The sequence below is a fragment of the Wyeomyia smithii genome, chromosome 1 (genome assembly GCF_029784165.1).
Source record: "Wyeomyia smithii strain HCP4-BCI-WySm-NY-G18 chromosome 1, ASM2978416v1, whole genome shotgun sequence".
NCBI classification, from domain to species: Eukaryota; Metazoa; Arthropoda; class Insecta; order Diptera; family Culicidae; genus Wyeomyia; species Wyeomyia smithii.
The window spans coordinates 179,495,273-179,512,881 of NC_073694.1; the positions used below are offsets into that span (position 1 = coordinate 179,495,273).

Consider the following 17,609-nt stretch of genomic DNA (forward strand, 5'->3'; position numbering starts at 1 on the left):
AAAAGAAAGGCTGCGAGAATTGGACTAACCATAAACACTGCCAAAACGAAGTACATGGTGGCTGGCAGAGAGCGTGGTAGTTCTACGGGTGTTGGTGCTGCGGTGGAGATGGTTAGGGATACTTTTGAAGTGGTCGACAAATCTGTTTATCTTGGTACTCTCGTGACATGTGACAACGAGGTGAGCCGCGAGGTGAAGAGGCGGATTGCGGCGGCGAATAGGGCTTATTACGGATTGCGTAACCAGCTCAGGTCCCGTAGCCTACAGATCCGTACGAAATTTGCGCTCTTTAGGATTTTGATCCTCCCGGTGGCGATCTACGGACATGAATCGTGGACGTGGAAGGAGGCCGATCGACGAGCGCTTGGGGTCTTCGAGCGTAGAATCCTGCGATAAATACTCGGAGACAAACTAGAGAGCGGGGTGTGGCGCAGGCGCATGAATCACGAGCTGTACGAAGTATACAAACACGCTAATATTGTCAAGCTGATGAAACACGGCAGGTTACAGTGGGCTGGCCATGTAGCACGGATGGCGGATGAGCGACCGGCAAAGATAATATTTAGTAGAGAACCGGATAGAGGCCGACGACTTAGAGGCAGACCGCGCACGCGCTGGATGTGTGCTGTCGACTAGGATGCCAGAGCAGCGGGCGTAAGGGGAGACTGGAGAGTAGCACCCCAAGACCAAGTTTTGTGGAGACGTATTCTGGATTCGGCATAGGATCTTAATAATCTGTCGCCATAAAAGTAAGTAAGTAAATAAAGGCAAAGTTTTTTCCCATACGAAAGCAGTTTTTCTGGTAGTACGAGCACGATATTTACAATCAATCAGACGGTTCCGAATGGTTTTAGACGTCACCCTCAATTAAAGCCATCAAGGCTATAGATGTGAGGAATGTATCTTTTCACCGATTTCAGTATTCGGCGGTCAATCCTAGAAATAGTTTTCCTTTCCACCCTCGTGTTTCTGATTTCTTCTGGTATTTGATTTCTGCAATTTTTTTTGAAGTTTTACCCTCATATTAAAGTTTTTGATCAGCCGTTTTGTATCGAGGGCTGAAATGTTTACCGCTACCCTTAACCGGAAAACAAAAAGTAGGAGGGTGGTATTCAAGACACGACCGCATGACGTTGACTACCGTATTCTTATATTCCATTGAAGAGGGAATTGTAGAGGGAATTGCAACGCTTCTTTTACAAAACTTCTGTAACAAAATTTCGAGGCACCAAAAGGTACCAGTTGCCGATTATTCTCGTTTACTGGTAGTCCGTTTAGAATTCCAGTCATTTTAGTATTTTGCAGTAGCTATTTATTACTAACAGCCACCAGCATAACAGGTGAAACCGGCACGAGATGACCGGTACTATTTTGTTTTTCCTCCTTTTAGCTGCTAACACCGAGCGTCCGTATGTATCCGGTACGGTTTAATAATGAAACTGATGGGGTGAAATGTTCGAACGATACGTTTTATACCAAGGCTTCGTCAGATAATTAGAAAGAAGGAGGGGCTACATAGATAATGGAATGGTAGAGACAAATGTTTCTTGATGCATATTTGCATATTTGCAAGGTTTTATCCGCTAGCAGCAGCATTTTGTAATAAAACAGAAAATTCAATTAGCCGCTTCTGTAACAAAAATTCGAGGCACCAAAAGGGGCCAGGTGCCGAATATATCCATGTTTTTGGTCAGTCCGTCCAGAATTCTTTCAAGATAGCGTCCGTATGTAGCCGGTACTATTTTGTCTTTCCGGTACTATTTTGTCTTTCCTCCTTTCAGCTGCTAACACCTAGCGCTGTCGTGAAATTAACATCAACATAAACATGCATTTTAGCAAGGTTTTTTTCCGCTAACAGCAGCAATTGTAAAACATAAAATTCAACTAACCGCTTCTATTATAAAACTGCGAGGCACCAAAAGGTGCCAGTTGCCGATTTCTTGTTTACTGGTTTCCGTCCAGAATTCCAGCCATTTTAGTATTTTGCAGTAGCCACCAGCATCACGGGTCAAACCGGCACGAGATGACCGTTACTATTTTGTTTTTCCTCCTTTTAGCTGCTAACACCGAGCGTCCGTATGTATCCGGTACGGTTTAGTAGTGAAACTGATGGGGTGAAATGTTCGAACGATACGTTTTATACCAAGGCTTCGTCAGATAATTAGAAAGAAGGCGGGGCTACATAGATGATGGAATGGTAGAGACAAATGTTTCTTGAAAGCTGCGCCGGCCGCTGTCGTAATATTAACACCAACACAAACATGCATTTTTGCAAGGTTTTTTCCGCTAGCAGCAGCATTTGGTAAAACATAAAATTCAATTAGCCGCTTCTGTACCAAAATTTCGAGGCAACAAAAGGTGCCAGTTGCCGATTATAGTTCCTGGTTAGTCCGTCCAGAATTCCAGCCATTTAAGTGTTTTGCAGTAGCCATTTACTACTAAAGCCACCAGCATAACGGGTGAAACCGGCACGAAATGACCGGTACTATTTTGTATTTCCTCCTTTCAGCTGCTATCACCTAGCGTCCGCATGTCACTGCTGCGGTTTTGGAATCAGAATTATGGGGCGCCGGCCGCTGTCGTAATATTAACACCAACAAAAAAATGCATGTTTGCAAGGTTTTTTCCGCTAGCAGCAGCATAAACATCGGAAACAGAAAGTGACAACAACAATAACAACAAAGTCAGATCGATTGTATCCGTTAGTGTCGACTGTGCTTGGGAAGAGAGGTAGTGATTGGCTGCGCGGTATGATTTAGACAATCGATATTAATTACCAATTTTTCAATAGTGTATCTCAAACAAAAGTTTGTTTTTGTTACATAAATTTAACCGTAAAAGAATTTCTGATCGATTGATGCCAAAACCTCGAAAACCTGATTATAGATGACTGCAAAATAAGCGCTCAAAACCTGACCACTTTTCTCTGGTTTTCCTTGGTTGAATTACTAGATTTTCAAATTCAGGGGCCTAACTTCGATATAGACGTTAGTCAACGTCAAAAAGCAACATTATAAAGCCAACTTATGAAATATTAGCTTATCAGTACCCGATCAGAAAGGTATTACAAAAATGTAACAGAAGCCTTTAGTTTGATATGAGAAAAAACAGATTGTGATTTCAATTTGATCCCATTAGGTGTTGAAATAACAGAAATTATAACAAAAATGATTCTTTACTATCAAACCCATGTCAAACTTTGCTACTAACTTATCAGCTTTCTAACAGAATAAGATAAGAAACAGAACAGTATAATAACAACTATTGTTAGAAACAACAGGTTTTGATAGAGACGAAACATTTGTTAAACTTGTTTCAGGGCAATTTCATTTCAGGATTTGTTATTAAAACTCATTCAGATTTAATTTCGTTATTAAAAACATTTGGGAAAATACAAAATCGTATCAATATTTGTTACTTGTATCTCGTGTTGATAGAATTCAATGAGTTTTTAGTTATGCTCTTCTGATCGGGTAGTACTCGATTCTGGAGATAATTTTCTAAAATCCTATATATATCCCGTCGGGATGCGGTATTTTTTTTCAAATCTGTACCATATTTCCAGTTCGCTTATTTTTCGCTTTCTCTACTGCATACATTGTCTGCTTAATGAACTTGAATGTTAACGGGTAAAAGCCGTTGTTAAAAATAGAAATTTAGTTCAAAGTTTAGTTGTGTCGCACTTGCAAGCACGACTCAGGCTGACTTTGGTCGATCATCATCCAGCTGACTCTTCTGTGTGTGATGAGACATTCCTTTCAGTCTATAAACAACGCTTGCACAGCAGTGTGTGTAATTAGGGATGAGCAATAGAATAAGTCGGCAGTAAAATGTGATACGCATATAGATTTTGGAACAGTACCATCGTCACCCGTAGTTTAATTGGTCAAAACACCATGCCAGAGACAGGGAGATTGCGGGTTTAAGTCCCGTCGGGATGCGGTATATTTTTCCAAATCTATATCATATTTCCAGTTCGCTTATTTTTCGCTTTCCTTACTACACACATTGTCTGCTTTTTTTTATCTCTTCAAGCAAAACGACCAGTAAAACCGCAAGCATGGAAGTAAAGAAATCAGCCACAACCCCAATTCCAATAGGGGCCTCACAAACTCATTATTTATTAATATTTATTATAAATACCTAAGCTACTTACAAACCCCCTTTAAAAAAAAGCTGCAACCCACATGATCTACAACGTATGGTTAAAGCTAAAGAAGACGCTATACTGATCGCACTGTAACCAACTACGTAAGCGATATGAGTCGAAGTGACGTACGTCGGCCACGTCGCCTCCGTGATGGGTATATGTCATCGTTATCGTAGAGATAATAACGTTATAATATCCGCATTACACAAGTCCAAATGTTCGATTGATTGTACCTCGTTAATTATGAAATAATAGCTATTTTTTTCTCTAATGGCATGTACTTGCCAGTTGAATATCGCAACACAGTCGATTGCAGCATCTTTGAGATATTTTCCCTAACTACTTGCAAAAGTAGTAAATTTCTCCAAATACTTTTGAAACTCAATTGATCCTATTCTCTCATTCTTCAAGGAGCACACATTCCTCAGCTCGAGTATACAAGCAAACTCCGTTGAATATATGGGATGTTTATATCCTTTCACTGAAAAAAAATTCCATACTTTAATTAAGAATAAATTTTTGATTTATAAAAAAAAATAGTAGAGCTGTGGTGAAACATTAGAAGCTATGCCCAATAACATTATTATCAATTTTCCACAAACATCTATTACTAAAAAAAGTTCTCTTTATGGTCAATAAGTTAGAAATTAGATTAGGCTTGCGAAACTCCGTGTTTCCTGTCCATCTTGGCGACTTTTGATGGTTCACACCCGTCTTTATTTTCGGAAAATTATACTATGTAGCAGCACTTATAAACTGTCGCGTGTGAAGTGAAACCTGTTGCCTGCCGGTTCATTAAAAAGAAAAAAAATGACTTAGAAACATTGTCATCACCGAAACCCGAAACACGCCTCTTCTTAATTCCCCTTTTGACCCACCGGGAGAGGTAGACGGTTGCGTGAGCAAACTGCCGAACAAATTGAAAAATTATGCACTTCCCCCAGTTAGGGCCGTACCCACAGAGGTAGATCATGGGAGATTGTTCTATCTCATAAAACAATAAACACGATCGCTCGTGGTGCGATCGGCTAGCAGCCATTTGCGCCAATCAACTTCCACTTGCGAGTACTTATCTACGGGTCAAGTTGACATTGCCTCAACACTGTTGTGTGCTTTGGAACAGTCTGCTACATTACCGACGCACACAAGGGTTAGCTTCCAAATCAGTCTAGATTCGGACGATTTATTTGTTTATGGGATCATTCACATCGGCCTAATTCAGCCGAAGCGCGCAGTTCAATCTAGAGCTCTAATCGGGCGAAAATTACCCCCGCAAATCAACGGACTCGCGGGCCATCGTCCCGATGTCAAGGCCCCTTGCGGTGATGTGACATTTGGCCTTCAAAAACACTTTCTATTATAGTTCTTAGAATTTCTGCAATTTCAGTTAGTTTTAGTTGGGTACAGCAACACCAAGTGTCTTGTTTTATATTTGTTCTCCGAACAAACGATTGCTTTGTTATTAATTGTGTTATCACTTGCTTGTCGTACATAGGGAACACTTATCAGCAGACAGAAATGACTACGAAACTAGTGACTTCAACGTAGATTATGAGAAACGAACCCGGAGATATTTGAATAATGATTATCACCAGGCGACAGAAACTGTCGGACGACTTGGACTGCCAGATTGCAATCAGCCGCAGCCCCGATGTGCACAATTCACGTTCCCTGCATAATGTAATTGCACGCAGCTAAACATAGTTCAAGGTCAATTATGGGTGGGATTGGCTTCAATTGACCGTAGAGGGTTGTTTCGTTCCCTCGTTTAGCGTGTACGTTGCGAATTTTAAAACAATGTTTCGTTATTTCGATAGTCCGTAATTGGTATCATAGTCGCTGCAGTTGACGTAGGTTTGAAATTAAAGCAACATACACTTAATACAAGGAAATTGTATGTGTTTCCTACTGTAGCTCCAACCAAATTATCATTCCAACCGGTCAACAATAAAGCCCGTACTCAACTCGTATTTGGAGAAAGTTATGCAGAATCAGTTCACCCTCGCAATCCAGTTCATAGTAAGTTTTAGGTTGCAGTTGTGTTTGACTATGTTTCACACATTACCCATTGGCAATGTCATAGAAAACTATCTACTGGACCTTGTTAATGAATCATTGGGAACGAAGCCCGTGCCTAAAGTTTTGAAAGAATCACTTGCGCTTCCCATCATCCAGATCATTGGGACGGAAAAGACTGATGATTTGGAAGCACGGACGAGGACATTTTTTACCCATCAAGAATGATGACGAATGCTGGATTTGTTTATTTTGTTCGGTTAATTTGCCGTCGATGTCTTTCCCCACACTATTGTCCAATTTTGTAATCAAGTTTTTATCAACTGCTTCGTCCCCCTCTGTGATCACGTGGTACCGGTAAATTTCACACTTTCCTTCAAAAATAATCACTTTCAATTAAAAATATTAAGTCGTTCTAGTGAAGTTTTTTCTAGAAGAACATTCAAGTATCTATCAAGGTCACTGTGCACTTCTTGGACTAATTACTAAACTATTTTTTCCGGATCATCAATAATCTCAATTAAATATTACTAAACAAGCCAATCAGACTTTGAATGCACCTTTTTTAAATACTCGGAAATAGATAAAGAGGTTGTTTATAAGTCACGACCGCAAGGTTAACGTAGAATTACGACAGCCTGTGTTATGTCAATCTATATCTTGCAATAGGTTTGGGAATAAACTCGATTTGAGTCAGTCATGTTTAGTTGACTTGAAGTCATTCGATAATAATGTTGAAGGTTGCTAAACAGTTGTAGGTAGAGGTCAAAACAAAACAGCGTGAAACTGGGGCCTGCTCGATGGAAATTTTATGTCAAATTTTAATTTTAATTGAAAATGTGTGTTCCTCCTTAAAAAGGACGGTTAGTTTAAGTACTCATATAGCTGGAAATTGATCGAATTATGCCTCCCGCCCCGTTTTATTTAGGAGCAGAATAACTTAGATATTCGGATTGCCAGCTACAGATGACGCTGGACGATTCTCATTTTATTATCTCTAATACAAAATCAAACATTTCTGCAGCAAGGTACTCCATTACAGCCGCCAGGTACAACAGCACCAACGCGCACAATTTCCATTACGCAGTAGATGATGAAGTCGACCTACCATGAACTGAAGCCTAGCACGAGATGACTGCGATTTGCTCTTTCGCTTGACTTTGCCTCCTTTGCTACGACCAAACATTTTAACTTGAAAATTCGATTGATCGAAAAAATGATGGGAAAACACATTTTATTGTCTTGAAAGGAATATTACCACAATCAGGCAGCGCCGCGCAAGTGATGAAACGTAGGAATGTAAAAAAGGACAAACTGCTCTGTCCACTTTTTTCAGGTATACAGACGGACGTTGTCGGGACAAATTATAGTTTTATATTAGATCCAAGCGATTCAACAAAAAGTGGCGCAAAAAGTCCTTTATATAGAATTGCTTTTCATTCTCAATGGGACACCCGAAACAATGTTCAACTCTTAGAGATGGTGCTATAGTGGTAGTGGTGGTAAAATCGAAGTTTCAACTAGCATTTTGCTTAATGACCGAAAAAACTGCTATTAGTTATTCTGTTTTCATATTATTCTAACTCTCTAGTATTTACTTTCACTATATTCAATCTATTTTTATCAAAAAACTTGATTTTGCTGTACTACTATATTGAGTCAACGGAGCTGTATAAGAAAATCAAGTTTTTTGATAAAAATAGATTGCATATAGTAAAAGTAACTACTATAAAGTTAGAATAATATAAAAACAGGGTAACTAATAGCAGTTTTTCCAGTCATTAAGCAAAATGCACGTAGAAATTTCGATTTTACTACCACTATCACTACAGCGCCATCTCTTAGAATTCAAAAGTGTTTCGGGTGTCCCATTGATTATCAAACTAGTTTGAACTATGTTAATTAGAAATCTGTGATTCAGCCATTTAGAAACATATGTGGGACAGATATAACCACCAGTCTCACAACTCGCGAAAATCGTGTGATAATTAAGTTAAAGAAAATACTACCAGATAAGAAAACGAAAATCATCCCGCGTCAAATGCAAATGGCAACTGGGTGGATGGAACTGAATTCAGCTTGAAAAAGGAAATTGTTCCTAAAAAACCATTTTCATAATTATTAGCAACGTTTTGGCTAGTGGCAGAAAAATAATAACTACTTCAATTGAATAATTTTTAGGCGCTAAATAGTGTCATAGGTGTGTCCTAATAGTGACGGTGGCGGTAGTGCTACAGACATGCTTGTATAGCGGTGCTTCCCACACAGACGGGAGATTCGAAATTTAGCGCTTCGCCGGTTTTCTCTGCTGATCCGTCCGTTATGGAGGTGTACAATCAAATGAGCGGGTGTTGCAGCGAAAACCACACACACATATTATATTTTAAATCACCGCCAGCTGTGCTGCGATTTGGCGCAGCTCTGTTTTCTACTGAACAATTTAGTTTCCAGTAAACCATCATCTTGCTATAGGGATCGCATAGACAATGATGGTTAAACTTCTGCATGCTAGTCGTTAGCTGTGACTACTGACAGTTATATCTCCGGTGGGCGTGTCGGTGTGCACTCAAGCGAGTAAAACATCGCATCGTGAGATACCTGGAAAAGCCTACATACCTTTTTGTGCTTCTCAGCAAGAGTGACGTTAATTCGACGTCATTTTTCGATTGAAAATATTAAAATTTCAGGTACAGAAAATAAAATTGTAGGAAGAACTAGCATTTAAAATTGCATTTTATTAATATTAAGCTGTAATCGATAGACGCCCTGTGTTAAGCATACATTCAATAATTTGTGTAATCTAGCTGCATCCTGGCATCCATGTTGTATTAACGCTTGCATTGAAAAAAAAAATGAACTTTTTTCAAATGGTAATAAATGGTAATAATTCTGACAGTTACCGGGAACATTTGCCATGGCGGACAACGCGTGTAGGCAAGTTCTTGAATTCTTTCTTCGTTCAATTTATCTTACTTACCTTACCTATCAGACGAGAGCCGCGGTGGCTCGTGCTGTATCAAGAATTTGTCGCCATGTTGCTCGGTTTTGGGCTGTGTTTCGCCTGTTCCCCAGGCGTCTCATCACCCGCAAGTCTTCTTCGATCTGGTCGAGCCATCGTGCACGCTGCGCCCCTCTATTTCTGGTGCCAGTAGGGTTGCTGAAGAGAAGTGATTTCATAGGGTTGTCGTCCGGCATCTTTACGACGTGACCGGCCCTCCACAACCTATTGACTTTCGCCAGGTGTGCAATGGGATTCTCTTCAAGCAGCGCGTGCAGTTCGTGGTTCATGCGCCGTCGCCATTCTCCGTCGTCTGTCTGCACTCCACCGTAGATAGTCCGCAGCACCTTCCGTTTGAAAACTCCAAGAGCGTTAAGGTCCTCCGCGAGAAGCGTTGTCGTCTCGATCCCGTAGAGGACTACCGGTCTTATCAGGGTTTTGTACAGCGTCAACTTCGTGCGTCGTCGCACTCGATTCGATCGAAGTGTCTTCCAAAGTGAAAAGTAGGCACGATTTCCAGTCTGGATGCGTCTCTGGATCTCTTTGCTGGTGTTATTGTCGGCGGTCACCAGGGACCCCAAATACAAGAACTCATCGACCACCTCAAGCTCATCACCGTCTACAGAGACTTGAGTTGGGAGGCTGATGTTGTTCTCCTTGGAGCCTCTCGCTCGCATGTATTTTGTATTCGACGCATTTATCCGCAGTCCGAGCCGTCGAGCTTCGGCTTTCAGTCGGGCGTAAGTTTCCTCCGCCGTCGCAAAGTTACGTGATATGATGTCGGAGTCATCCGCGAAGCCCAGAAGCTGAACAGACCTTGTGAAAATTGTGCCCCTCGTGTCGATGCCCACCCTCCGGATCACACCTTCAAGGGCGATGTTAAACAGCAAACAGGAGTTGTCGTGCATGATCTGCCATAGCTGTTCTCGATCGACTGTATCATAGGCTGCCGTGAAGTCAATGAAGATGTGATGTGTGGGCACGTTGTACTCGCGACATTTCTGTAAGATCTGTCGGATTGAGAAGATCTTGTCCGTGGTGGCACGGGCTCCCATTAAACCCGCTTGATACTGACCCACGAACCTCTTGTTTAAAGGTGATAGACGACGGCACAGGATCTGTGAGAGTATTTTGTAAGCGGCATTAATAAGCGAGATACCACGGTAGTTGCGGCACTCCAGCTTGTCGCCCTTCTTGTAGATGGGACAGACGACTCCCTCCATCCACTCGTCTGGCCGTTTTTCCTCCTCTCAAATCTTGGAAATGACCCAGTGCAGCGCTCTAGCCAGCACCTCTCTTCAATGTTTCAAGAGCTCGCTCGGCAGTCCGTCTTTGCCTGCGGCTTTATTGTTTTTCAGATTACCGATCTCACAAAGAACGTAATGAATGTCGGGGGCTGGCCTTTGTGGGACTGGTTTACCTTCTCATAGAATTTTCGCGTTTCACTGGCACGGTACAGCTGCTCCAGCTCCTCATGTTCACGATTCTCTTTGCTGGCGCTTCTTTTGTCTGAGAATCGTGGTCATGTCGTTCTGTGCCCGTTTGTAATTGCCCAGGTATATCGCCTAGGTCCGGTTCTTCTCATTCACCGCTGCCTCGCACTCCCCGTCATACCCGTCGTTTCTGCCACTCGGTGCTTCCATTCCTAGTGTCGCCGTTGCGGTCTCCCCGATAGCTGTGCGAATGCTGCACCAGTCGTCTTCAAGAGACAATGCGCCCAGCCCCTCCGCTGTGGGTAGCACCGCTTCAAGCTGTTGCGCGTATTCCTCCGCAGCCTGGGAGTTCCGGAGCTGCTTAATGTTGAGCCGCGGGGTTCGGCGGTGTCGCGCGTGGTATACGGTCGACAGTTTTGAGCGCAATGATACCGCAACTAGGTGGTGGTCCGAGCCAATATCCGCACCGCGATAGGTACGTACGTTTGTAAAGTCTGAGAAGAAGTGGCCGTCGATGAGAACATGGTCAATTTGATTTGCTGTACGTTGGTCAGGTGATCTCCAGGTGGTTTTGTGGATTGGCCGATCACCGGCTTGTACATTTCTTCCCTACCGATCTGCGCGTTCATGTCCCCGATGACGATCTTGATGTCTCTACGCGAGCAGCTATCGTAAAGTTTCTCCAGCTGTGCGTAGAACTCTTCTTTCTCTACATCGGGTTTTCCTTCGTGAGGGCACATTGCACATTGAGGATAGTGTAGTTGAAGAACCGGCCTTCTATTCTCAACAAACACAACCTGTCGCTGATCGCCTGCCACTTGATCACACGACACTACATCCTGCCCAGCACTATGAAGCCGGTACCCAGCTCATTGGTTGTGCCGCCGCTCTGGTAGTACTGTGCCCTGCGGCCACAAATCCTCCGTATCTTCTCTCCTTTTCGGCAAAGCTCCTGGAGCGCAACGATGTCCAAGTGGCGGGGTTCTAGCTGATCCAGCGTTCAGCGATCTACAGTTCCATGTACCGAGCTTCCAATCGTCGTCCTTATTTCGTCGCCTAGGTCGTTGCCAATTGTTCCGGTCCGTATTCAATTCTTGATTGTTCGTAGTATTTTAATGTTTCGGCATGCTGCCTTACTAGAGCTGCGGATGCCTAGTCTCACGACGGGGCTGCCGTCTTGGGTATAGCTGGCGAGACGCCGAATTTCATAATTCAGCCGTCCGCTCCGGATCAGACGCTGTTTGAGCCGCCCCTAACATGGGGGACAGACGCTCGGACAAGCTGCCCTCCTAGGAGAGCAGCTCCTCCTTCCCTGTCAGCATACGACCAAGTTCCCACCGGTTCACCGATCTTCCCTTGGTTGCTCGTATCCCAGTCGGTACGTTTAATTTATCAATAGGGGGTTTTAATTAAAAAAAAAGACTTGCTTTTTCTTATACTAATCGATGACCGACCTTTTAGTAGGCACTACGTTATTTGTCTTAGATCTCTATGAGTTTTATTCGATTTTTCAATTGAAAAATAACATTTTTTTCTAATTTTCACTTACTGGTAAGTAGCGCACAAAGTGACATTGCTGTTGCTGACTTGTGGAAAATATAACCCTGGTTTACGTGTCATGACAGGGATGCCAGATGTGAAGACATGTCTTAATTTCGAAGACATTGAAGCACGTGTGAAGAAGTGGAAGCCTAATCGTCTGTTGATTAACCACACCCGGTTTAATGTATTAACTGGGGTTTTTGATAACCTCAATGGGATCGTGTTTACAGATTTGTGTGAAGACATTTGAAAAATGAACTGGCCTTCCTGTATCATGATTTCTCGACGGAGGGGTTTGTCTTAAAATCCCCCACAGTTGTTAAAATTCAAAATCGATATTTTCAATAGCTCTGCAATTCAAAATGAAAAAGTCAGTGAAATATGGATTTCTTCTGACATTTCCTATCAAAAGAAAATACTACAAGGTATACAGCCCTAGGGATTGTATGAAATGCTGACGTAGGACTAAACGTTTATATTTGATGGTCGTTATTGTAAAACTAGCAATGCATGAATAAATGAAAATTTTACACTAGTAGTAGTTGCGAAAATTCTTATAACTCTTATCTTCAAGCATCTATAGTTCTGAAAAGAACCGATTCCATAACCTTCAGTTACAAATTCGTGCTACAGAACGCTGCAGATGATCGCACCACCACCGGTAGCATTGAATATTTCACTTGACCGCGCATAATAAAGTTTACTCTCCGCTGTGCCCTCCAGTAGCTGTGCCAGCTAAATATTCTGCAGTGTACGATGGTAACTGTTGCTGCCGTATGCAAAATAAAGGTAACATATTCCGCAGTGTCTGGAAGATGACTCGTATGCAGCTCTCGTTTCTCAATGTCGTGTACCTCTAACAGCTACACTCCACTCGCTATTGTGTGACAAACTAGACCGAAGCTGGATTTTCTACCACAGTCTTTAGAATCGAGTTCAGCGTAGATTTTTGCCATGAGGGCGTGGCCACGCAGTTTCGAGAAAGACAAACGGAACAAAACACTTTGTTGAGTCAAAATATGTAGGCAGTGGAATTTATTCCGTCCATGTTATTGTTATCCGTGCTCGGGGAGCAAGCCAATAGCGAGGGAAATGTATGGGAAAGCATGATCTTCGAACTTTTCACCTTTTTCCCCGTTAAGCAGTAAAGCAACAATGTTAAACATTATATCAAACAATTGTTACACATTTTATCTATCCACCGACATATAAATGACTAAGATGCATTTAGTCGTTCGCTTGCTATAATCGTTTGTAATCTGACGCAACATTTGCCAGTTTCATTTTCAATTTCACAAAATGTAATCTACATAGTGTAGAAAACAAAGACGTAGTCCTACGTCAAATAATATACATACCTCTAAAACAACCTATTCCTCCTCAGTTTTCGCGACTAAATTGTTGGAGTTGGTCTTACGCTTTAAGGGTTGCCCAGAAATTCTTGATGGGACGCAGCTGGGGTACGTTGAGTGGGTTTGCGGACTTGGGTACCACATCGATATTCAGCCGCTCCATCTTCTCCAACGATCGCTTCAAGTGGTGAGCCGATGCCAGATCAGGCCAGAAGACCTGAACAGGACTGCTGCTTCCTGGCATGTAAGCCCATGTTCGCCAAGTACTTTTTCATTGTATGGGCAGTCGCACCGACCTCCCGACCAGGCGCACGCAACGATGTTCCCACTTTTCCCTCGGTCTTCTTTTACAGCATCCTTTGGATCTTTTTGTCGCTCAGGGTCGTCGCCCGTTCGTAGCCGGGTTTTCTTTCGAAGCTTTGAATGTTTCAAGGTGTAGATGCATGAACGGTTCGTTTTGGACGCAGTGCGGTACCGTTCTTTGAAGACGCACACTGCTGAACGGAGTAGCTTCACTGTTTCCGCCATCAATCATGATTAGAGTTCGACTGATAGAGCCGTCAATTTTTTTCTACTGATTCATGGCTTGCTACGATGAATGCTGCATGGGTAGTTTCGGCAGTGCGTGTGAAAATAAACCCATGAAAAATCGGCATTTTTCCATTTTTTTTAATACAAGCGTTATCACGAACTGATTGCAGAAGTAAAACTCTGCTGCTTCTGGTTTGATAGTTGGGGAAACGAAGCAAAACTTGCTTCGAGAAGTCTGAGCGTGTTCAATAGACACTGACCAACATAGTAAAATTTACGTTACAAACATAAGGCAGTCGAAAGCGAGTTCTATAGGCCAATTTCTTTTATCAATACCCTATATTGCTGTGAATGCTTTCGCTGTTAGATTTGTTTATTCCTTTTTTTGGTACTACGTTAAGTAAAAGGTGCTTGAAATAAATTATTAGCAAAACACATTTGCCTCCGGCAATCGTTTATGAGTAAATAAAGTATTTTTTTTTTCAAGTACGACTAAAAAGTGATTCAGAGTAGAAAGCAAATTTGGTTGCTTGTTCCGAATTTCCAACTAGTGTGTTAGTTAATGTTAATACTACTATCGCCCGCCATTCTACTGCAACCGGCTCAATACGTGCGTACGTTGTGTTACGATTCCTATGTTAACAATTACTATTGTTAAAAAGTTGGCCATTCTAGCTGCCAAGGCACTTTCTCTTTGCGCTGTCATATCTCCACTTCAGGAGATGTTTCGATATTTTGTAAATAAAGTGTACAGAACACGAAGGGTGGATTTAAGGTCCATATTAACAATATCTGCTCAATAAAAAAAACTATTAATATTTGCATGCAGAACATAATCAAACCTACCTTCTGGACGCGCCTTCGGCTTCAGTCCCTGATCCATCATCAGCTCGAACGCAAACCCGACATTGTGTACCATCTGGTCGGTATCCTTCGGTGTCAGGTGGAACTCGTGCAACGGAACAAAGAATCCTCCCAACAGTCCCATCAATAGGCACAGGAAAACACCATCCTTGAAGTCCGAACTGAGGTCGGCGGCCTCGAAGTTGAGCTTGTTCAAATGCTTATTGACAAACGTAATGAGCGACTTCTTAACAACGGCCAATTTTTCTGGTGCGTGGTCGAACAGTGTATCGAAGGCATCCCGCTCGCAGCGCATACCAACATCGTCGTACTGTAGCGTAATCTGCTCCTGGAATTTCCTGAGCAAAATCGAGAATGAAATCATTGTGGTAAATTTACGATAAACATTCTTACTTGCTCGTTAATTTTCCATTCACTTTCTGGGCCATTACGACGGTGACATGAACATTCTCCGGCAGACGAATCGGGGCCCGAAAATGACGAACCAGGGCGACTAGCAAATGCAGAATAGAAACCGTGTTCTTGGTGTGGATGCTTTCGACCGTCCATTTGGGGATGTTGTGATGATAGCCCAAAGTCTGAAAATAAATATTTCAGATTATTGCAATGATCGTTTTTTGCCTGATCGAAGCGGTCTAACATGATTGACAGCATTCAGCACGATGGCCAACTTTTGTCGTTGGCCTTCGGCTGACTGAGTGACCTCCGGCACGTTCAGTTTCACTCCGGTCAGCTTTTCGAACAACTTCTGCAAAACCTGTCCATCGTACAGATCCTCCTCGATGTCCGTCACGATGATACGGTCCTCCACCAATTCGTCATTGATCCAATCGATCAGAACCTGAAGTAGTTCACGGACGTGCGGATGCTGCAGTGAGGCAGGCTGGATGATCGAACGGGATTCGTTGTCTTCGAGATTGTACTCCTCCGGGGGAACGATTGGAGCATTCGGGTTTCCAGGAGAGTCAATGGCAATTTTTCCTTCCTCTTGCACCTCTTGTACTGTGAAACGAAAAGGAAAAAGTTAACTTCCTCATTTACACTAGCCACGGAATGACGTCATCTATGCGTAAGCCCACATAAAAATAGCTGGACTAGATTAAAACTCGGGCACCAGCTGTTCTTGAATTAACGGATATCTCAGCGAATCAGGAAAACTTTCATTCAATGTTCGCTACATCAAAGTATGAAGGATTGTTTTGCAATCACCATAAATGGTAAAAATAGAATTTGTGAAAATGGTCCTACTGTGGGATCACTGCTAAACGGGGTCTTTTTTCAGCCTACCTTCTTTGATCCGCTTCTTACGTCCAAGGGTACCGATTTTGTCCCAAAAACTTTCCTCTTTGTCGAAGTTTTTACCAGAATTTGGCGTCCGCGGAGATTTGGGTCGATTCAGAGTGCTCATTTTTAATCCGTGTCTCGGAAACGAAATCTCGATAATGTTTTTCTTTGCTTTCTCGTGTGCCCACCCTTCGCGAATGCGTCTTCAAAAGAAAGTTGAACGGAACGAGGGGTTCGCAGTGAGAGAACGACGGAACGATGTAATTCAATGTTTCTCGAGCAGTTCGGTTAAATTTCTTTGCTAAGATTTGATATAGACCATTCTACGAGCCGCTTAAGGTTTGCCCTGACTGCCCTGACGGAAGTAAAACACTGGCTTTGCGAATGGTATGTTAATTGGGTTGTTTAGCTATATCAGTTATTTATATAATTTGAAAGATTTGCATTTTCTGAGTAAAACGTGATTTAAAAAAAAAAATCTATCGTTGTCCTTCGCTTTTTAAATCAAGATTTAAAACTGCTCAAAATCGCTACAATGACAGTTGGCCCATATATCAACTGTCATTGTAGCGATTTGGAGCGTAATTTAATTCTTTATTTAAAAATCGAAGGATAATGATATAAAGTTTTAAAAAAATCACGTTTTGCTCAGAAAATTACACTCTTTCAGAGGATATATATAAATCGGAAATCTGTGAATAGCTAAACGACCCAATTTTAAAAGAAAATTTTGGGAAAGGTTGCTATCACATTCACTCTTGAAGTAATTTCTATCCTCTGCGCACACAGAATTCTAAAATGAACATAAAAGCAATATCAACATCAGCAGATACTCTGTCTTCTGTGAGTTCTTGAAATGGTCTATAGTCGATTTCATGAGACTTTTTCACTCAAGAGGCATGAAAACCGGTTTGGTTGGTAAACGGCTGGGCAGTGCGTACCAGCAGTACACCCGTACTAGTTGGCATAAAATAGACCCCAGTGTGGTCCAAAGCATAATGCTCAGCAACTCCTATCCCTACCTCCACGTGGTACCGACTGGGATACGAGCAACCGAGGTAAGATCGGTGAACCGGTGGGAACTTGGTCGTATGCTGACAGGGAAGCGGGAGCTGCTCTCCTAGGAGGGCAGCTTGTCCGAGTGTCTGTTCCCCATGTTAGGGGCGGCTCAAACAGCGTCTGATCCGGAGCGGACGGCTGAATTATGAAATGCGGCGTCTCGCCAGCTACACCCAAGATTGCAGCCCCGTTGCGAGACTAGGCATCCGCAGCCCTAGTAAGGCAGCATGCCGAAACATTAAAATACTACGAACAATCAAGAATTGAATACGGACCGGAACAATTGGCAACGACCTAGGCGACGAAATAAGGACGACGATTGGAAGCTCGGTACATGGAACTGTTGATCGCTGAACGCCCCAGGTGGCGACCGGATTCTG

General features: G+C 42.6%; 1 protein-coding gene across 1 annotated transcript; it reads right to left on the reverse strand.

The window, feature by feature from the left end:
- Positions 1-14,208: 14,208 nt before the first annotated feature.
- LOC129719179 (beta-parvin) lies at positions 14,209-16,368 on the reverse strand. The gene is made up of 5 exons (XM_055670707.1): positions 16,174-16,368; positions 15,527-15,888; positions 15,280-15,464; positions 14,869-15,224; positions 14,209-14,814 (listed from the first exon to the last, which is right to left on the reverse strand). Exons 1-5 carry the CDS (start codon positions 16,292-16,294, stop codon positions 14,738-14,740), a joined length of 1,101 nt encoding a protein of 366 aa, XP_055526682.1. The 5' UTR covers positions 16,295-16,368; the 3' UTR covers positions 14,209-14,737.
- Between the last annotated feature and the right edge of the window lie 1,241 nt (positions 16,369-17,609).